The sequence below is a fragment of the Labrus bergylta genome, chromosome 17, assembly GCF_963930695.1.
Source record: "Labrus bergylta chromosome 17, fLabBer1.1, whole genome shotgun sequence".
NCBI lineage: Eukaryota > Metazoa > Chordata > Actinopteri > Labriformes > Labridae > Labrus > Labrus bergylta.
The window spans coordinates 8,172,895-8,195,067 of record NC_089211.1 but is presented as its reverse complement, the minus strand read 5'-3'; the positions used below and the strand labels follow the sequence as shown (position 1 = coordinate 8,195,067).

Here is a 22,173-nt window from a genome sequence, read left to right as displayed (position 1 = left end):
TCACTGAGCGTGTCTGTAGCCGCGTTCGCTCGCTCGCTCCAAAAAAATCATCATCACTCTATCCCGACTCCTTGGCCACAACATTCCACTATCCCCCTCTGTTTGCATTCCTGGCAATCTGGATGAACTTAACACAAACTCAAAATAAATCCTAACACCCTTACTATCGCCAAGAAAACAATACTGCTAAACTGGAAAAGTAGGAGAAAGATCAGCACATCACAATGGTTAGACCTCCTTACACAACAGATATCAAACAACACCTCTCTACAACACCAAAAATGGTCACCATGTGTACAACCTATCCCACCAGTTTTATTTTGTTACTATACTGTCCTCATGTTTTTCTTTGTCCTGTTTGCTCATTTACTTATTTTGTCCCTCTTTCTAATTCATTCATTTTATTTACTCACCCTTTTCCTTTTGATTTGTTTGTTTGTTTGTTTTTGTCTAAATCTGCTTGCAAAACTGTATCGTACCACAGTTCCCCTCTTGTTTGTATTTCTTTTTTTTTATTGTGTGAGTGTGTGCATGCACGTTTTGGTGAACAAAAATTTAATTCAAAATAAAAAAAAAAAACCTGGACTTTGATGGTGAAGCATGCTTAGGCACGATACGGGTTGCCATGTGCGAGCGCGCTCTGAAACATGTTTGAGCCTCTGAGTGACACATAATCACTTAATTGAGGTTAAAACTTGTGCAGACAGACAGACAGCGGACACATTAAGATGTGCTCACCCCGACATCCTCCAGCTGCATCAGTCTCACAGGGTTCTCTCGTTCTCTCTCTGTTTCCTCTCATGTTCTCTGTCAGTTTGTTGAGCGTGTGCAGTCTGAAGAATCAGGAGCACCTGCTGAAGCTGACCGTCTCCACGCTGGACTACAGCACAGACGGTCTGTCTCGGGTCATCCTGTCCAAAGTCCTCACTGCTGCCAACGATGTAAGACTCACCGTTTGTGCTTTTATTCCTTCATACAGCGGCAAAGAAAAGTCTGTTGATTAAAATACAGAGTTAGAATTTGCATCCTGACTGTAAAAGGCGTCAGACTCCAGATAACTGAAGGTGTCGTACAAATCAGTGTTATTGTCAGCCTCTGATCTCTTCCTCACTCGTCTGAACTGATGACAGACCTGCAGGCTGTACGCCACCAAGCACCTGCGCGTCCTCCTGCGGGCAGGCGTGGAGTTCTTCAGTAACTGGGGCATGGAGCTCCTGGTCACTCAGCTCTACGACAGGAATAAGACCGTTTCCATGGAGGCGCTGGACATCCTGGACGAAGCCTGTGAGGACAAGGTGAGGGGGGAGGAAGAAACACAGGAAGTAGAAATACATCTGATGATTTAATGTAAAAAAAAAAAGAAGAAAGGAAATCAGCTCTATGCATGCTGTTCTTCAGGCCAACCTTCACGCTCTGACAGAGATGAGACCAGCTCTGTCTCACCTGGGGGACAAAGGTGTGCTGCTGCTGCTCAGGTGAGGAAACACACATCTGTCTGACTGGATGCTTTTATGAAGGTGAAGGTGATTTGATTCCTGTTGGGCGTGCATGTGTGGAACTTTTCCACCTCTGATCCAGTAAATCTCTGTTTCCTGAACATGAAGTTCAGTTCAGTTCAGTTCAGATCTTTATTGTCCCTGGAAGGGAAATTTGATTTGCAGCAGTGGACACAAAAACACAACAGATAAACAGACATAGGACAGTGCAACACAACCTGATGAAATATAAAACTCACTGATCGTTAACAAGTGTCACTCAAATAGTAATAAATAGATAAATAAATATGATAAATATAAAGTGCAATAGCTCTGCTTGAAAGTGCAGTCAAGGATTTAAAGAAGATTAAGAGCATTAATTGCACAAGTATGTATATCTGTTTGCCTGTACCTCCGACCTGAGGGGAGAAGAACAAATTCCTCTAAGAGAGGATGGTCAGAGCTGGACAAGATAGACTTTGCTTTCCTAACAACTTGTCTGTTCCAGATATCTAACAATGAAAGCTGCTGAGCGCCAATTATTCAGAAGCTTTGTGGAGTTTTTATTGTTGAAGCGGATCTAAAGCCCTTCGAGTTATTGTGACTGAAGCATCCTTTGTGTTTCTGCAGGTTTCTGTCCATCCCAAAGGGCTTCTCGTACCTCAGTGAGAGAGGATACATCTCTTTAGAGATGGAGAGATGGCAGAAGGTGCATTAACAGCAGCACACATCTTTCTGTTCTCAGCTGTTTTCACACATACACTCCTGAAAATATCTAGAACATTTCAGGCCGACTGCCTCTGAAATCTTCCTGAGTTGTTATTTCACATGTGCACCTCAAAGCGGGAGACTTTCACTTTTTTTATTTAGAGGTAGGAAAGAAATCGAGTTAGAGAGAGAACGAGAGAGATAGAGAGAGAGAGTGGGGAACTACATGCGAGAAAGGAGAAACAAACATGCAGCTCACCCCGAAAGCCTTGGGGAGTTTTGTGCATGTGTGAAAGCACCATGAAGAGAACATGTAGCAGCTCTGCTCCTGTGTGTGTCCCTGCAGGAGTTTAACCTGAAGTATGTGGACCTGATCGAGGAGCAGCTCAACGAGGCTCTCACCACCTACAGAAAACCTGTCAACGGAGAGCAATACGTACGCCGCAGCAACCAGAGGTCATGATCCTGCAGTGTGGACTCTGTTTGTCAGAGTTTAAAACAAAGTCAAATAGAAGCCCGGTGTTCACGATGCAGCAGCTTCAGTCCTGAAGTTTAGTCACCAGAAAAGCCTTGATGTCAGTTTTTAACTTCTGGATAAAAAAGCACAAAGTCCAGTGTTCCCTGCAGACTTAAAGGAGCAATCTCTGACCCGTAGTGGTTAAAATGGGAACTGCAGTCCAGATTCTAAACATTGTAGAGAGCTGTCTCCCCCCGCCCCCTCCTCTCGAGAGTCGATGCTCACTCAGGTCACCATGTTGTGGACACTGAAGCTTCAGTGTTTATCCAGCTCTGCATCAGTCTGTAAACCTTTCTGTGTTCTAACCTCTCTCCATTTTTCAAAAGCATCTCCAATATTGATCCTAGTTTGAGCACGTTTCTGCTCATGGAGCTTATTAGAAACATGCAGAGGCTTTTTAGGTCGGGTACAATCACTTCTATCTGAACCACTTCTCTTGACCGCTTCCATCGCTGCAACACCTGTTGGTTTGACCTGATAACTGCTCTCATATCTGGCAAACCGAGGGGTGTCCAAAACGGCCGTGTGGGGGTGCCTTAAAACCGCCTACCTTCTCTGGTCCAAACAAATCCAGATCATTCAGGTCCAGAATCTAAAGTTAGAAGGAGGACATACTGGCTGCTGCATTGTTGTCAGAGAAGCCAGCACTTCAACATAGCATGTTTCCTTAATGTCTGATCATATAGTAAGCTCACTTTATCATTTCACTCACTACACATCTCACTGATTGGAACTTTAAATGATCGTACAGCTCTCATTGACGAGAGATTAAATAATAAATCCTTTACCTGTTATCGGTCTGTATGTCTGGTGCAGCAGGTCACAGAGGCCACATGTGTATCTGCCTGTACACCTGTACGGTCAGCTGGTTCATGATAAGACCGGCTGCCAGCTCCTTCAGGCTCAGGTGAGTTTACCTGTTGGTTAAAACACAGCTGCAGACCGGACTCTGAGCAGCACTTACTTTTATTATCTTTAGATAATATTTGAATACTTATTTGAATCTTTAGACCAAAATGTGTATTAGTTAAAGTCACATATTAGTCATTACTTTTTAGTTTTAGTCAATAACAACTCAAAACATTTTGGGTCGATTAAAGGTAATTTTTGCTCTGACCTGAGGTCTTCTCTCCTCGTCCTTGTGCAGAACGTCGTCCCTGATTTGAGCTTCACCGTTCGCTCTCCTGTCCTGGACCGATGGGAGGGGATCAGGCAGCTGAAGGCAGCTCTCTGGGCCCTGGTCTGCACATTTATTCTGTTCTGCTTGTACAATCTCAGACTGTCAGTCCAGTTAATCCGTTCCTGAAGCCCCCCCTGGTGTCTGTTCCTGCAGGGACACATCGGCACGTCTTCCTGGGGTCTGAACCTGCTGCAGGAGGAGGGGGTGATCCCAGACATCGTGGATCTGGCTCACAGCTGTGAGGTTCTGTCCATCAGAGGGTACGACCCCCGACATGAGTCATTTACTTCAGTGATTATATCATTCTGAATATTAGGTCAGCAGCATGTTGTGGATTTACGAACAGGTCAATGATTGTGTGTCTTCAGGACGTGCCTGTACGTGTTGGGTCTCCTCAGTCGGACTCATCAGGGCTGTGACTCTTTGAAGCAGCAGGGTTGGGACTCTGTGAGACACAGCAAGAGGACTCTTTGGCCCGTGGTCCCGGAGGAGCTCGAGCCTCAAATTCGACTGAGCGCTGAATCCAGGACCATCACCGAGTCCACGAGAAACTCGGCACAGCCCAGTAAGACCAGAGCGTCCAGTAAAGTCATAGTTTAGGTTTCTTTTAAAGGCTTGTAGTAAAGCGTGCGTGTGCGTGTGCGTGTGCGTGTGCGTGTGCGTGTGCGTGTGCGTGTGCGTGTGTGCAGGTGTGTGTGTGCTGGATGCTGATAGGCTCCAGAGTTCTGACATCGCAGAAGACTCCTCCCCCTCTCTATATACCTGTCCAGAACTGATGAAGAAGCTGACCCCCCTCACCACGCTGGCCTCCTGCAGCCACCTCCTGCACTCTCTGTCCCTCCCCAGGAAGAAGATCACCCACTCTGAGGACAGCACCCCAGACCCTGAAGGAGAGCCTGAGGGGGGGCAGGGACTTAAAGAGAATGAAGCGGAGTTCTCTGTTCGCAGAAACAACCAAGTGTCCCGGTGTTGCGAGGGGGACCAGGGGAGCAGCCATAGCCTTGAAGAGGAGGAGGTGAACAGGGAGGAGGAGGGGAACGGGGAGGAGGAGGTGAACGGGGAGAAGGAGGTGAACGGTGGGGAGGAGGTGAACGGGGAGAAGGAGGTGAACGGGGAGGGGGAGATGAGCAGGTTTGGGGAAAACCATCAGAGGGGGACACGCAGCTATGAGCGTTTGGCTGAAGACGGACCCTCTGGAGGGGGCGGAGTTCCGCTGAAGAGCCGGAGCCAGAGCTTTAACACAGACTCCACAACCAGTGGCATCAGCTCCATGAGCTCCAGTCCTACCAGGGAGGCCCTGCATCCCCCCACAGAGACCAGAAAGACCCCCCTGCCTTACTCGACCCGTCTCTCCATCCCCAAGTCCTGCTCTGTCTTCCTGGTCCCTCCTGGCTCCGCCCACACGCTGCCACGGCGCGCTCAGTCCTTCAGGTCCCCGTCGGTGAGCACTCTGAGCAGCTTGGCGGACTGCAGTCTGTTCTGCAGCTCTTCCAGCTGCTGCACCACCCCCCAGGACGCTCTGGGTTACACCACCCTGAGAAGGCTGCAGCACCAACGCATCCAGCCCTGCGTGTCCCACAGCGAGGCCCGGGCATCCCCAGCCAAGGAGATCCTGTTCACCGACACCATCACCATGAAGTCTGGAAGTCTGGACTCCAGACGCACAGCTCAGAGGTGAGGATCCTCAGGTTTGAAACATCAATGAAAATAGAAGAATGAGACTCAGAGACTAGCTGGGGATCAACGCCTCAGTCTGCTGTAGGTTGAAATTGACTGAAGTTGGAGGTTTTTAATCAGTTTAATTGACTAAATTGGGCTCATGCAATAATAATGACAAACAGGCCAGTCACATAGTTAGCTGTGAGCAGGACTCATGATGACTACATCCTGTCAGTCTCTGTCTGCCTTCAGGTTCCTGAAGGCTCTGAGTTTTGCGTCTCTGGACAAGGAAGACCTGCTGAGTCCCATTAACCAGAACTTTCTGCAGAACCCGTCCTCGGTCCGCTCCTTGGTCTCCTCTGGATCCTTCAGCTCCTCTGAGGAGTTTATGGGCCTCGCTCTGCCCGTCAACATCAACAACATGCTCCATGTGGGGACTACTTCATAACAAGATTAAAAAAAAAAAACTTACTCTTCTTTTCCTTCTCTGACGTGTTCAGTCAACTCACACAGACTTTTGTCTCGATTCGTTCAGATCAAAGACACTCCATATTTCCAGAAGAGGCTTAGTCCTCCGTCTGAGGAGCACTCTGCTGGATTCTTCTCTGGAGGAGGATCTGACGGTGAGGTAGCTTTAGCATCCAGTTAGCTTTGCTGTGTTTCCTGAGGTACCTTTAGCATCCTGTTAGGTGTACTGTTTTCTCAAGTAGCTTTAGCATCCTGTTAGCTATGCTATATGTTCTCAGGTAGCTTTAGCATCCTGTTTACTCTAATGTTTGTCCTCAGGTCTCAGCGATGGAAGTCAACCAGCGAGGCTCCGCTCACAGCTCAGCATCACAGAGCTGCTGAACCGGGCTGATCAGAACCAGATCCTGGCCTCGGAGGAGACCGGTCTGCAGGATCACAACCAGAACAACTGTCTGTACTGTTCTGGACTGACTGTGATGGAGTCCAACTCTGAGGACAGGGACACAGGTGGGACAAAGTATTGAAGGAGTCAAATTTCATTAACCTTCATTTAAATCTTTTAAAGGCTCATTTGTGTAATGGAGGTGTGGTTATAGAAATATCTCAGGGTTTGCTGAGGCTGTGGAGGAGCAGCCCAATGTGAGATCTGTTCATGGGGCCCAGATAAATCCTGAAGACGCTCCTGACTGAATATATAACGCATAGATTATTGAGCTGCTCAGTGAAGCCTTCGTGATACTAATTAATTGTCCTTGTTATCGTCTTCTTCAGAGCCCACAGACGCCCCGCTGTGTCCGGAGAGGCTAGGTCCAGCTTCCTCTCAGCAGCTGGAGGTCCTGGTCCAAACCGATCCGTCAGGAGGGTCAGGGTGCAGTGACTCTGTGTCTCGGGGGTCAGCGGGGAGCCAACACAGCACAGAGATGGTTTTAGGTGGGTGCCTATCACCGAAGTTGTGAGAGCAGAGCCACAAGTGTGTGTACACCAACTTCAGGGCCTTTGTGACTGCACAAACTGGCAGACAGCATCTGGATTCACCATGGCAACGGCAGGCATGCCTGTTTGATGTGTCCTCCCCCTCCTATCACCAAAGATATGAACGAGAGAAACGTTGGCAGGAAACATGTGCAGACCTCCAGCTGACAGGGGAGATTTGTCATGATTTAGCTGCTGGCATTTTTGACTGCGCTTGTATTTGAGGTGTGCATATGAGACCACTGAAATACACATCTAAAACATCTGTGGGAGGACACATTATGTGTGAATCCCCCGTCCTGAATTTAACTCAAGCAGTGTGAGCGCATAAATCGTGAGCTTTGCTTGTGAGTCATAAATGATTCAGTCGTGCAGAGTGAGCAGACATTTTTACAATTGCACGATGTATTTGCAGCCTCAGAGTTATATTCTTCTTCACATGTCTGCATTTTCAAACTTAACGTTTTCAGTTACTGGTTGTTGTCCCTGAACCTCCATATCTCCAGTCTCACACCGCTTCATCGTCTGTTTGAACTCTGACAGGTGTGAAGCTGATCGCAGAGGATGCTCCTGCAGGTCGGGTTCTCCTGAGGAAAGAGGTTCTCCGTCTGATCATCAAACTCAGCTCATCAGTGGGGACAAAGAACCACGAGACCAGCCTGCTGGCGTGAGCCTAAAGACATTTAATAACTTTAATAAACTGCTTTTAAACAGTACAGAGTAAACGTCCCACTGACGTCAGGATGATGATACTCTAATACATTGCTAGCTGTCCAGCCTGTCCTGATGTGTCGTTTAATGTGTTTACTGTCCAGTATAAAGGAGAAGTTTCCGTCTGCGTTTGATGACGTCTGTCTGTACTCTGAGGTTTCCTTCCTGCTGGCTCGCTGCTCGTTCCGTCTGACATCACGCCGCTTCATTCAGGAGCTCTTCCAAGATGTTCCCTTCACACCGGTAAGGAGAAAAAATCTCCTTCATGATTTTATGGGTTCAACAGGAAACAGCTGATTACAAATTTGAGTATAGAGAGGACCGGTGAAGGACCGAGAGAACCTTTAAATGACCCGTTTATTGCTCGTTTCTCGCTGATAACAAACGAGCGTGTTTAAATGAATCACTCCTGACTGAAGTCACCTGCTGTTAATCTACCTGTGCATTGTGTCTGTGTGTCTCAGTTGTATGAGGAGGCAGAGAGCGTCCTGTCAACATCTCCAAAGAGACCCTCGTCTCCACACTCTGACGCCTGACTCCCCCTGAATGCACCACGGACTCCCCTGGACTCACCGCCTGGAGACCCCACACCTCCATCATCCCTCAGTCTGTGTCTGAAACCCTACTCACTGTATACTGCTTTAGAGCCTCACACTGGACTGTTCATAATATATTAATCATAGTCAGAGTCTTATTTACAGACTTTATTTACAGAGCTTTTATTTTGAAGGCACACAGAGGGGGAATTGTTTTGCTGATCACTGGAAAGTTTGAGCGCCAGGTCTCTTATAAATACTGCGGCGCAGTTACCACCAACTCGCAGCAGACACTCGTTTTTCACTTTAACTTAAAGTCAGGGTTGGTAATTTTCTCCAGATCCACTTTTTCAGGTTTTGGTTGAAATTGTCTTTAGGTCCTGACACAAATTAATAACTCATGTTCTCTGAAAAAGGAACAAAGTAAATCCATCATCTGTATCAGTTGTAAGCCTGTAAAAACTTCAACCAATGTCTACCAAAAGGTACCAATCTGATGAACCAATCACATGCCTCCCTGTCTCCCTACTCGCTCTCTACCCCTTGCAAGCACGAGCACACACTCAAAGCAAGAGCTGAGGTCCGCTTCTGGAGCAACGTCGCTTGTTCATGTAGCGAGGGGCGTGGCTTTTTTGAATGCTACTTTCAAAATCATGCTATTTTTCGAAAATTACCAACTCTACCTTTAACGTGGCTGTTAGCGCCGCTTTTTGTGAGTTAGACGCTTTTTACGATGAGGCTGATTTGCTTATGAAGGGGGCAGTTTTTACCTCAAGTGACTGTTAACGACTCAGCCTCACGTATGGACGTACAGAGACGCTGTTTGCTCTGCAGCGCAGTAAGCGGTGCATTTAACCCTTTGTGTGTGATTTTTGTGAATTTGACTGAGTCAGTTTGACTCATTTGCACAGGTTTAGCGGACGCAGCAAAAGCCACATGACCCTTTTGTGAATCAGCCTCTGAGTTTTTATAAAGCATCGCACTATTTGGCTGCAGCGGAGCCGACAGACACTCTACATTCAAACAAGCATGCACACGCTTTTTCTATGATTGACAAGTAGCAAAAAACATTTCAATCTAGATGTTTCTGTGAATTTCTCATGTGTGACACATTTCTCTGCGGTGTGTAATATGTGCAGGTAGAAATGCTTTTTAGAAGGAGAGCTTACTTTGATCGTGGAGAACCCAGTTTTTGGACGCCCGCCTCCCGCCCGCAGTAACAGTGAAAGTGCTCGTTCCTGCGATCTTTGCGTTGCGCCCCATGCTGCCGTCCATACTGCGTTATGTAGAGTAAGATGTAAAGACTGAAGGGTTCGTAATAAAGTCTAACATCTGTAATTTATTAATTATAATAACTTTTGTTAATTTATCTCACAGTAATCTAACTCACAGGTTCAGGTATCAGAGTCTTGTTAATGATCGGAGGTTTGCACATGACAGGGCGATAAAAGTAGAAAAGTCGGACAATCTTCGCTCTTCTTCATGAATGTTCTTGTGTTTCAAATACATGGGCCAGACGTGGCCATCGAACAGGCCGGGGGGGTCTGGCACAGTGTAGTTCCTAAAGCAATATTTAAAGGCACGGACTGACAGCAGAGGACTCCGCTCCTCTGACACGATAGCAATAATGATTTTTTTGTGATGAATGTTTGACTTGAATACTCAAACGTACGTTAGATATGAAGTGTTATTTATACTGATCAATGCTACACACTGCCTGCATGTACTCACTTTTAAAAATATCGTTGAAACTTTGCATAGGAATAGTCCGCCGTTGTTATGAGTTCCAGATTTATGAGGAGAGGTTCACAATCACCCACTCATACATGTCCATGGGGTCCGATCACACAGAGATTGAAAAGCGCCTGAGCGTATCTGGGGAGAAAACAGCGGGGAGCGCCTGTGGAGCGGGGCTCCGTGCATATGGGCGACCAAATAAAATAGGTGGGAAAAAATGAAATAGAGCAAACCTTTGCTTTGCTCCGAGACGAGGAGGGGAAATGTCATAAAAAGGAGGTAAAGCCTCCTAATTGTTTTTTTTTTTTAAAGATTTATTTTTGGGCATTTTGTGCCTTTACTGAAGAGATAGGACGGTGGATAGAGTCAGAAATCATGACATGAGGGAAAGGAGCCAGAACCCGGGCCGCCCGCCCGGAAGACCACAGCCTCCATACATGGGGTGCACATGCCAACCACCGCGCCACCAGCGCCCCGCCTCCTACTTGATTTGATTGGCTTCAACCTAAAGTGACACTGAAGCGTGCTGTGACTCCACGTCTTGAGCTGAGGAGTCGGAAAATGTTTTCACTTAAAGCGCACCCAAAAAACAGCTACAAAAAAACGCACCGTGCAGCAGCAGAAAGGAGTGCCCTGCAAGCATGCTGTACCCGAGGAAAACAAAGGTTCTGCTGGCGACGCTTTTCTAGCGATGCGTCTCCGTGTGACCGGGCCCTTACTTTACATATCCACACTGAGGGGTAATCGTTCTTAAATTTGACAGATTAGAGGTCCACAGGTAATCCTTATCCTGCTCAAATTGGGCTTCATGGTGCATTCCATTTACCTCAGATGTGAGGTCACACCCGAGTTGACTCCATTTCCTGTTGGTATAAAGTTGGAAAAGCAACATGGCCTAATGCAAAACTGGAGGGTCTGACCTCCGGAAATATAGTTTTTGACTTCTAAACTTGATTTTTATTTAATTTACCCTCCCCCGCTTCAGTAACCGATCCAAAAGCAGAACAGTCCAAACCAAGTCTGCTGGCTAAGTTCCTCCAAAACCAAAAAGAACAGGTTAAAAATTTCTTTGAAGCAGGAGGACCTTTGTTGTGTTAGCTAACAGCAGAAGATAACGACACACTGTGTTGATAGTCTGCATGTTAAAGCAACATGACAACACGTCCACTACAGAACCTGAACGATTCTGTCGGTTTGATCGATTGAATTACACAGAAACGAGACTTAAGAAACGTTTTCAAATGGAACGCACTTTAACCCTTCATTCACCGGACGTCTGACACAACGGACAGACGAGTGTAGCACAACACGACAGACTGCTCATTTTGATCTGCTGTTAACGATTTGTAACACTTTCATGACTGCTGCAGCGAAATAATAAACCCTGAGAAAGGCTCGAGGACTATGACAGGGAGACAAAGTTAACAATCCAGCAAAAGAAAAATTAATTAAGGGAGCTAATTAGTTTGCTTTAAAAGCAGCTGATTCATCAGTTTAAACACAAGCTAAGATTAAAACAAAAGTCGTGAATTCAACACAGCAGCAAACTGATGCATTCATCAGATGTACTTCTTTTGATTTTAACAAAACTTTGCACAAAGAACTCAAACATATCAAACTGTGAATCGCTCTTGAGGATCACGAGGAGACTAAAGGTCTTTCTGGACAAAAAGGCTGAGGTCCTTGTTGAACACTGTGTGCCATATTAACTTTAACAAGTCACTTTATTCAGTCTGAGACCGAACTGTATCAGAGCACACTCGGCGACAGGGTTAGCATGGTTAGCACGATTAGCACAATTAGCATTGTTAGCTTGCTTCTCCTTGTCTGTTTTCATATTCTTGTAGCGATGTTTCATGGCCACTCAAACCTCAGTTTGTGCTTTGAACTGAACTTTATAATGAAATGTAACCTTCTTCTGTTTTGATGATGTAGCTTCTTTGAATAAAAATGTTTAACTGAAATAATGTAAATGTGCAATTTAAGGAGAGACCTCCTGCCTTTGGTATTTAACATTTCACAACATGCAACATGCAACATGTGCTCTGTTCTGTAGAGACTTTGACACTAAGAACTGTAACGACTGAAGTGGTCTGAAATAAAGAGGAACTAAATGAAAACGTGTGTCTGTCTATATTTCTACGATGGCCGACAAGGGCGACCGACCTGCAACAGCCGAAACGACTTCATTAAGAAAAACACAACATGTCTATATCTCTAAGTGTGTTGTGTCAATGCGTTCATTTAACTGCTCCTGATCGAGCTGGAGCCTCCCTCGTCTCGTATCTTAAATATCAATCATGTTTGAGCCGCCTCCGATGGAAAACCTGCAGCAGCCAATGAGAGCGAGCGGACTGGGATGTTTCACTTTAACAGCTCACAAACATGGCGGTGAACATAAATACAACTGAGCCTCGAGCTGAGACAGATATTGAAGAAGAAGAACTATGGCGACAACACGAGTGTCTTTATAAAGTCTCATGAAGACAAACCACATAACCAGCTGACCCCTTCCATCGTCCTCCATGTTTGTTTTTCTCCTGAAGTCAGAGTGAGTTTCTGTGAGAAGATGTTGAAAACTGTGGTCGCCCACATTTTTGAATTGGTTGCAACCCTAAACAATAAATTCACCTGCTTATCTCCCTTACTCTCACCTGTCAATAATAATCTGTTCCACGGAGCGCCACCTACAGGCCTGTAGCGCTTCCTTTAAGGACTTGCAGCTTTCGTCTAAATGCAGATATTTTCTCAATATGTATCTTTTTGATTTAGCATCGTTTATGGATTTTCAGCAGGTTTGATGTTCATACAGTTTGAAGCACTTTCTTTTTTTTTGCAGCTCGTCGTATTTGTCTCAGACTTTAGCATCTGCTTTTAAAAACATCTTTTTAAACATTTTTCTTTGTTTGTTTTTTTCTGCCGTTGCAGGTCGGTTGCCCTTGTCGGCTACCGTACGTTTTCCCTCTGTTAAAACATTGTGATCTGAAATGTTGATGAGATCAGAACGAACAATTTACATCACATCAATGCAGAGAACAAAAATACAGACAGAGCTGTGAGAAGAGAGCAGAATCTGAAACACACACACACACACACACACACACATGGATCGACCTTCAGACTGTCCTCATTCATCTCTAACACACACACACACACACACACACACACACACACACACACACACACACACACACACAGTTAAAACACCTGCTGTTCCCCCAGAGGCCACTAGAGGACGCACTTGAGGAGGCATGTACCTGCATTCAGAGAGAGACATCCTGAAGCAGAGAAGAACCTGATCCTGTTCATCAAATCCTCTGAATATCTCTGCACATACAGACCACATCAGACAGAATTAACAACTTTTAAATTAATATGACTTTACTCGTTGCCATGGTTATTTATCTGATCTGGTGTAGATGTTATCAAAATATTTAAATGTGTTGCAGAGACTCAAACATCTGTGATAAGTGTGTGAAACATCAGGAGCTCATGGTTTCATGTTTCAGTTGAGTTCATGTCTCTAAATGTTCGAGCTGTTACTGCACAGGCCTGCTCTATAGTGAACTGAAATCCATCAGTCTTTGAACGCACCACCAAGTCCTTCTGTCCCTAATTTAATCCCCACCACTCCATGTTGCTCTGAAAATAAAACACACAGCTGAGATACACTGTTCAGGGAGGGGTGGGGGGTGAATGGCACTCAACTTTTCACTTTGATTTGACTAATAACAAAGACACATGACTGTAAAATAATTTAAAAGAGATTTGGACACTTTCATTTTTGAAAGATTTGTTAGGGTATTTCCTGCCTTTATTTAAAGAGACAGTACAGTGGACATAGTTGGAAATTGGGGCGAGAGAGAGAGAGAGAGAGAGAGCAGGAGACATGCAGGAAAGGAGCCACAGATCAGACCCAAACCCGGGCCGCCAGCTTCAAGGACCTTGCACAGCCTCCGTACATGGGAGGTGTAAACCTACCACATGGCCACTGGTGCCCCTGGGATACATTTTTTTTTCAAGTTATTGTATTTTAGTTATTTATCATAAAAACCCTATGTATGGAAGAGGATTAGGGCAGGACTTGAGAAATAAATAATGTTAGGGGAAGATTTTTTTTTTTTTATTGTGCACTTAAAGTTGCATAAAGTTTAAATACAATCTTGTGAAATTTCCACTTTATTCTCAACATTGTTAGACACACAAAATCTTCCTCCTCTCAGCAGCAGCTCGGTCTGTAGGGACTTGGGTTGGGATCTGGACGGTCACCATGTTCAAGTTCTGGTGCGGACCAAGTCTGGAAACTGGTCTGGTAGCTGGAGAGGTGCCAGATCACTTCCTGAGCACTGCCGAGGCGCCCTTGAGCAAGGCTCTGAACCCTGTCCACCACCTCAGGAGCGCTTGCTGTGGGCAGCCCCCCCTCACACTGATCTCTCTCCATCAGTGTCTGTTTGTGCATGTGTGTGTATGCCATTCTGTGTGTGTGTATGTAGCATGTTCAATAACAGAGTGTAGAATGTATTTCTATTTATTTCTCATACCTGGCCCTAATCGTCTTCCGTACTTATGAGTCACAGACTTCAGAGATGTTTATATTTCCCAGCGGGTGAGTGCTGTATCATCTCAGAGAGCGCCCTGTGATTATTTAAAACATTAAAATCTCTGCAGAACCTTTTTAACGAATCATAGTTGTTGTGACCCGTCCTGATCCTACAAACAACGAGCTTCCAGGCAGCCCGTGAAGGCACCACAGATGCACCTGCGTCTTGAGAACGCTGGCTTAGAGCCGCCCTGTGATTGGCCGGTTGAGACAGTGGGCGGGCCGTGTGCTCTGAGCGGAGCGGCTGATTAGGCAGAACACCTGGCTGTCAGGCTCTGAGCTCCTACCTGTCACTTCCTGCTGTCTCCTTTTATTCATTTTCACTTCTTTATTCGACACGGGCTCGTTTTCACGTCACGGCCGTGTGTGTATGACTCCGGCTCATGAAGCCCGCACGGTTCGCGGACCCTGCGGCACACACGTTACGACCTTGGCTTCATGTTCGTCTCAAAGGAGGAGTAACCCCCCCCCCCCCTCTCTCAGGAGCTGCTGGAGATCACCGCTTGGGTTTAATTAGCCTCCGTGCGGGACTGTAATGTGAGCTCTTCATCATCATCGTCTTCATCAAAACACCGAGCCGAGGGCGGCGCAGAGAGGGACACTGCCCGGGAAAAGGTAGGAGCAGAGCGGGGAGAGGAGGCTGTGGGGCTCGGTCACAGAGAGGGAGCAGGCCTGGCTCTGAGACTGTGTGTCGGGCTGTGTAAATGTGTATATATATATGTGTGTGTGTGTGTGTGTGTGTGTGTGTGTGTGTGTGTGTGTGTGTTTGTGTGTGTTTGTGTGTGTGTGTGTGTTTGTTGTTGGGGGTGTCATAGAACTCGCTGTCATAAAACATGACACACACACCGACATTGCCGCTGTGTTTACGTGTGTTGTCTGTGAGTCTCTCTGTGAATCTGAGCCATCAAAACACGTCTGAGTGAGGCAGGGCCGGACTCTGATTTTACAGGGCCTGAACCACAACATGACGCGCCCCCCCCCCCCCCCCCCCCTTCCCTGCAGTGAAACAAAATGTACTATACAGTTTTATAGTTCTCATTAAATGTCTAGTCTCACTGATCATACTGAATTACTGATCTGGAATAAAAACAGATCTGTTCTTTGGTGTTTTTGCACCACATTATGACACTGAAAAGATCCTCGTAGATCTGCTTTCTTGGACTTAGAACTTCATTTCGTACGTACTAATACAACCTCTCCTGCTCCGCACCTGCACAGATACCTAGAATAGAGTAGTGGTGTTACAGAGAATCCTGCAGATACTGATTGAGGAGAATTGCTTGTTTTAATCTTGCATATTTTAGTATTTGGGTTCATACTCTGTTATTGAGTGACCTGCTACTCACAAATAGGCTGGAAGTACACACATGCACAAACAAGACCTTTATGGAGAGGGGTCAGAGTGAGGGGCTGCTACACAGGGAGTGCACCAGGGCCGTTGTTGGGGGTTTGGTGTGCATAGGTCAAGGGCACCTCGGCAGTACTCAGGAAGTGGCCTGGCATCTCTACAGCAACCGGACCAACTTCCATACTTTGGTCTGAACCGGCAACCGTTTCGGTTTCCAACCCAAGTCTGTACAGACTGCACTACTGCTGTTCCAATGATTCTAAGGCTGTCTACACACGAGACGATTTAGAGCCCGATTTACCATCCCACCCCCACCCAACATCTGGGAGGCGTGGCCCGATTCAAGGTTGTTTCTTTCCTCCTCTTTGAGAGTAAACTGAATATATTTGGGCTGTAAAAGATCAATCAATCTTTATTTGTATAGCGCCAATTCATAAGAAGTGTTACCTCGAGACGTTTTACAAAAGAGCATATCTTACTCATTGTTAAGAAAAATGAGATGGTGGTAGTTTGGAGAAGGTGCAGGAAGGATTTCTCCTTTGTGTTTCTCTCGTTCCTGTTGTCCACACTTCCTCTCCGCTGAGGTGGAGGTCGGTGCAGGCTGAATGAGGACAGAGGTGGTTGTGGGGACGACGCAGTCTGATGGTGGAGGCTGGGCGTCTAGGACGTCGGGTGGTAGTAGTGCCAGATCACCTCGCTGAAGGTCAGGGGGAACACCTTCTACTTGAGAGCCTGGCTTCTATTGATCGGTGTGTTACTTCATAAATCCCCGGGGGCGGCAATAACTAAATGTAGATTATGCCACCAGGGGGCTCTCAATCAAAACAATAACAAAAGATGACGTCGAGGCCGGCGGGGAATCATGGAAGTGATTCTCTCTGCCATTTCACCCCCATCCTCGGTGAAAACAAATTCCGAGTTGACCGTAGTCATGACGACTGGGTGAAACCGACCTGAGGAAGAGAATATGTTTAAAGACGAGCTGATGTAGCCGAGTATAATTTACATGACGTTTTTATCACAGGAGGGCAACAGTACAGCAGCTTTCAGTAGCAGCTCACGCTTCCTTATGCAGCGGTCTTTGATGTGACATCCGGTGTTTCCACGGCAACGATAAACAGGCCGCGTGTGTCATGGCGGCCGCCTTCAGGTACTGATTGTGATTTTAAATAATGAGCAGCTTTAAAATGATTTATCTTTAGTTTATTTCTCTTCAAACTATCCACTATGTAGTCGGTAAAATATGTTGTTTTGTCCTGACAGAACGTAAAGATCTAAAGGTAAACGAGGGACGCATTCCTCTGCACTGATTGGTTACGAGTGGCGGGCCGTCTCCGTCACCTCTGAGTCTTGATCTATTGATTTGACGACGTCGTCCGGCTTCAGGACGAGGTGTGAATGAAATGTAAAATCAGCCTCCGAGAGTAAAAATAAAACCGGCACTCTGTGGGACTACTTTCTGTTTCCCACTACGGGCAGGAAGCTGCCGTTACCATGGATACGCAGAGCTGCATCACTGCATCACTGCCAGCGCTGTAAACACAGAACGTCGGCACACACCAAAAAACAACCATTAGATTATGATGATGATGTCACACACACGTGAAGACGTTAAGTTAGCTGCAGGTTTGTGCACAAAATATTCATTTTTTTTAATCCTCAGAGTTTTTATTTGAGCTCCTCGTGAAAGATTTAGGTGAAGACAGTGAATCTTTATGATCTTTAATTATGAGATGTGACAGACTTTACTCTCCTCTTAGTTTTGCTTTCTCTTTGACTGTTGGTCAAACTAATCTGTTATTTCTCATCATGGGAGTGTGCTAGGGGCGGCAAAAAGAACCGATTCACTGAATCAAAAGGATTTTTTTATTGGAGGATTTTAAAAATCGATTTGTTTTGCCGGCTTCAGATAACCGTGACGTCGTATTTGTTTACAAAAAATCAGCCAACGTGAGCTGCGAGCAGCCAAAGAGAATATTTGTCACACCTCTAGATCGTTTGCTCTGGTCTGAATCATGGATCAGTTTGTTCCTAAGTTGCAGAATGACCTAAAGTTTAGTCTCTGTTCACACGGGGACATTTACAAGAGGACCGGAGATCTGTGATGTGCGAGGAACATGCTCTCTGATTGGTCGGAAACAAAAGACTAGCTGCTAAAGAAAAGCGGACAGAGACCCTCCTCTTCAAGCGGTCTCCATATGGTTGATTGATCTGCACCAAAGTTTGATTGACAGCTTTCACACCGGCCCAAACGAACTGTACTAACTTGGCAAACGGACTCAAATTACATTTAACCGAAACAGGTTTGGTGTGAAAACGCCTTTTAATAGCTCTGCTCCAGGCGGCCAATCGTATTCGAGATGGGGCGCGACTTGTCGCAGATGTAACAGAGAAAACAGATGTTTGTCAGATGACGATCACAGAGAACCAGAGTGTTTGATAGAAAGACTGACAATGTGAAACATGACTCGACTTTTAGAATATCGCATTAATCAATTAATCGCAGAACTTCAGAATCACAATTCAAATCATCCCTGAAGTTAGAGCCTGATGACCTGCCACGCTCTGTGCACCTGTGTGTGCATCATGAGTCAGAATCCGTGTGTGTGCATCAGCTGTACAAACATATCTGTATGTTGTTCTGTGTTCTTCTTCTCTCTTTTACAAACTTCAAAACATTTATCACACATGACAAAACCTAGGATCAAATTGAGCGACACACTGTAAGAACTCAACAACAACAACAACATATATCAGAGGTTTAGTCCATTTTTATTAATTTAGATATTTTAGTGTAAACATTCTATATATTTACATCTTTAAATTTCACATCTTTGTGAAGCCTGTGTCAGCGTGTTTTTTTTAACGAATCACAGAGAAGCTGGTGTTGTGTTTGTGTGAGTTGATGCAGTTCTGATGCAGTGAGCATTAAACTCTCATGACTGATCAGCTGACTGATCAGCTGACTGATCAGCTGCAGTCATAAATCTTAGTTTCATTGTCAGTCATGTCTCATGGGGTTAGATCGATGCTCTTTCTTCTTCTTGTTTTCACATTTTCAACAAATCACATCAAACACTTGAGGAAAAGATTTATAAGAAAGACAAGACTGTCACTCAGCTGGAAAGTAACTGAGCGTGCATCACCGCCTGACTCTCTGCAGAGTGATGATGATTGTTGTGATCCATACAGCGCCCTCTGCTGGTGAAAGAGAACTACTAGTGTAAAATAATGAAACGCTGTTAGACTGGTGAATAAATCGAGTAATGTGGCTTAGTGTAGTAGGACTCAAAAAGTGGTCTTGGTCTCAGTGACATGCCCCCCTGCACACAAGATGATGAATTTTCTCTGATATTCTTGGTCTTGTCTCGATCCCCAAATGTCTTGATCTTGGTCTTGTCTCAGTCTTGCCCTTTCTTGTTCTTGGTCTTGATCCCTAAATGTCTTGGTCTTGCCCTGGCTTAGTCTTGGTCTTGACTCGGTCTCGATCCCTAAATGTCTTGGTCTTGTCTCGGTCTTAGTCTTGGTCTTGACTAGGTCTTGATCCCTAAATGTCTTGGTCTTGTCTCTGTCTCGCCCTGCCTTGGTCTTGGTCTTGACTCCCACCATGGCGTCCTCCATATTATCAGCTGTTTTGCGTAAACAACGTTGCTATAGCAACTGTCGGCCGGCTTAAAGTGACTTTAAGGTTCATATGGTACTGGCTGATATGAAACTAAGTCCCCATGGTGTTTCGCTCTCAGGGAACTCCCTGCTCGATAGTTCCTCTTCAAACAGTCCTCAGAACTGTTTGGTATGAAAACGTCTAATGTCGCCTTTTTCCCAGAATGTGTGTGGTCGTTTCCTGTCATGTATTTCCTGTCAGCTTACAGTTGTGGATTTGACAGAAAGAGGAAGAGTCCTCTGCAGTCAGCGTGCTTCTTATGATGGTGTCTTACATTTTTAGAGACCTGCTGTGGAGCCAGCTGTCATAACTGCAGATGTTTGCGAGTGTTGTGAAGATGAGCGTGAGACGTGTGCAGAGGTGTTTATCAGGACGTGGAGTTTGTGTCCTCGTGTTATCTCTGTGGTCATATAAAGCGAATGATAAAGACTCTGAACCTGCAGAGAAGTCTGCTGAGCTGCACTGATGGTGATCGCAGAAAAGAACACAGATAGAGACGTGGAGAGTTTGCTGTTTGTGTTTTTGCAAATTAAGATTTAAAGAGACAGAAAATGTAAAACATAGGGGATGAACCGATCCAGATCCGTAACAGGTCTGTTGTAACATGAACCAGATGATATCCCAATTTTCTACAATTCTACAACTTATTTATCAGACGCTTTTATCCAAAGCGACAGACATCAAAGAGTAAGAACAACCCAAGCAAGGATGTAGAACAACATCAGGAAGTGAAAACAAACGGCTTTAAGTCTGATCGGACACACAGGTGCTGACAGGAAGTGACCAGAGACAGAGCACAGGTGCTGACAGGTGCTGACAGGAAGTGACCAGAGACAGAGCACAGGTGCTGACAGGAAGTGACCAGAGGTTGAATGGAGTTTCAGTCATTAAACCCTTTTAAGTTCAATTCCACCACTGATTTTTTTTTATGCTAATTGTTCGCTTGTTGAAAATATTGAGATGTTTCCTTTTCCCTTCAGAGTCAGCGATCAATTTCATTAAGTAACTGGTTTTCGCACTACGCGGCTCTTTCACTACTCTATTTTAAGGCCCTTAAAATAGAGTAGTGTCTGTTTGAGTTTCTGTGCATAAAGACTGTTCGAGCACAAGGTCTTCATCAGCAGGTTAATCTCCTTCAGCCATGGTAAGGCCCTTTTACACTGTTGATTCTTCAATGACTGAGAATATTTCTGAATCACATCAGTACAACAACAAGAATCTACATTGTCTGTAAAGTTTTTGTGATGTCTCCGTCGCTACTTGTTGGCAATTTTTTGGCCAATTCAACAGGTTTCATTTCTCTCCAGCTCTCTCAGGTTCAGGAAAGCCCCTTGAGCATGTCGCTGTAGTATCCATGCTTTCACCCATTAGTGTGGTTTCTCCTTATTTGTCTCCTCCGCCTCTTTTCTTTTTCCACTAAAAGACCAAGAGCTGACAACGCCAGCGCCATTTTCAACTTTTTATCAGACATTATTCTCCATTAGTAGACCTATAATACGAGTGGTGAGCAACAGCGATGTGAAAATTGTCTTCTTGTATCATAACAACGGACTACCGCCCCCTGCTGGCATGGAGAGTTATTTCCTCTCACACATGTGCAGAACGTACGAGGTGGTTAGCTGTCGGCTGTAGTCTTTGCAGTGTGTTCTAGTGCAACTTTTTGGCCAAGACGTGAGGCGAGGCCACAGACAGCCTTCGTCCCCACTAATTCTTTGCCGTGTGCTTGGTGGGTCAGGTCCTCTACATTGTCCCGATTAATATTCTGTAATTCTTTTTCAAATTTTGTTCCTGGGAGCCTGTGAATGCAGATTTATGAGAATCATTGTAAACATTATTTTTGGATACTTTTCTCACTCTTAAAATCAGATTCTGGTCTAATGGGTCATTAAATCGTATGTCTTTGTAATGCGCTAAATTATCAATTAGGGTTTGACTTAGTTTGGTAAACCTGGCTGCTTCTTTTGATTATTTGATGAAAATTATGTTTTAATCAGATCGTTTTCAGTTTTTGCTTACTGCTTGTGCTCATCCAATTTATGTTGAAATCTCCTTGAAGGATGGTTTCACATTGACTATTTATGAGTCATTCATCCACTTCTTGGTAAAATGAGACACCACATGACGGGGGATTATATAGTGTCACTATATTAAACTTATAGTGACAACACAATAGTAATGGCTATACATTCATCACTCCCCCCCTCAATGTCAGTCTGTCTCTTCTAAAACAAACACAACCAGCCACATCAATCATGTGTGTTGTGATATTACTGTTTAGCCAGGATTCACTGAGACAAAAAAAATCCAGATTCAATAAATGTTTAACCTGATCTAGTTTTCATAAAATGCTCAAGTGTCCTCCTACAATTTCTCTTGGTTTGGTCTTTGAGTCCCAGATAACTTTAGCATGATTTACACTCTGGAAAAACCTGAATTGGATTTGTTTCCGTACCACATAACCAGAAGTGCCTCTGTCGTTAAAATGTGGAGCCTGGACCTGGTGGTTACACTTTCCAAGTCACAACTCTGGCAAAGTCTTATCGGCGTCACGGCTTCTATGGGCAGTTTTTTTCTGGGGCTGAGATTTGTACCGTGCTT

General features: G+C 45.2%; 2 protein-coding genes across 7 annotated transcripts in view; both read left to right on the top strand.

Annotated features, from left to right (window-relative positions):
• LOC110000703 (rapamycin-insensitive companion of mTOR) overlaps positions 1 to 12,083 on the top strand; it is a 23,049-nt gene extending 10,966 nt beyond the window's left edge. For 2 of the 5 annotated variants that reach the window (XM_065965669.1, XM_065965667.1), the window contains 17 exons: positions 815 to 941; positions 1,131 to 1,295; positions 1,399 to 1,475; positions 2,106 to 2,184; positions 2,530 to 2,639; positions 3,520 to 3,607; positions 3,848 to 3,940; positions 4,034 to 4,140; positions 4,249 to 4,445; positions 4,570 to 5,554; positions 5,792 to 5,969; positions 6,075 to 6,162; positions 6,326 to 6,514; positions 6,779 to 6,937; positions 7,523 to 7,646; positions 7,795 to 7,933; positions 8,155 to 12,083. In XM_065965669.1, coding sequence (XP_065821741.1) covers positions 815 to 941; positions 1,131 to 1,295; positions 1,399 to 1,475; positions 2,106 to 2,184; positions 2,530 to 2,639; positions 3,520 to 3,607; positions 3,848 to 3,940; positions 4,034 to 4,140; positions 4,249 to 4,445; positions 4,570 to 5,554; positions 5,792 to 5,969; positions 6,075 to 6,162; positions 6,326 to 6,514; positions 6,779 to 6,937; positions 7,523 to 7,646; positions 7,795 to 7,933; positions 8,155 to 8,226 — 2,977 coding nt within the window. In that variant the 3' untranslated portion in view covers positions 8,227 to 12,083. Of the gene's footprint in view, positions 1 to 814; positions 942 to 1,130; positions 1,296 to 1,398; positions 1,476 to 2,105; positions 2,185 to 2,529; positions 2,640 to 3,516; positions 3,608 to 3,847; positions 3,941 to 4,033; positions 4,141 to 4,248; positions 4,446 to 4,569; positions 5,555 to 5,774; positions 5,970 to 6,074; positions 6,163 to 6,325; positions 6,515 to 6,778; positions 6,938 to 7,522; positions 7,647 to 7,794; positions 7,934 to 8,154 lie in introns of those variants that run through there. The other 3 variants (XM_065965670.1, XM_065965666.1, XM_065965671.1) reach the window with 2 other exon arrangements.
• A 2,726-nt stretch (positions 12,084 to 14,809) lies between these two features.
• LOC110000699 (ras-specific guanine nucleotide-releasing factor RalGPS1) overlaps positions 14,810 to 22,173 on the top strand; it is a 65,969-nt gene continuing 58,605 nt past the window's right edge. Inside the window, exon 1 of one of the 2 annotated variants that reach the window (XM_065965221.1) lies at positions 14,810 to 15,178. The gene's annotated coding sequence lies outside the window, so the exon portion shown is untranslated. The remainder of the gene's footprint in view (positions 15,179 to 22,173) is intronic. The other variant, XM_065965220.1, reaches the window with a different exon arrangement.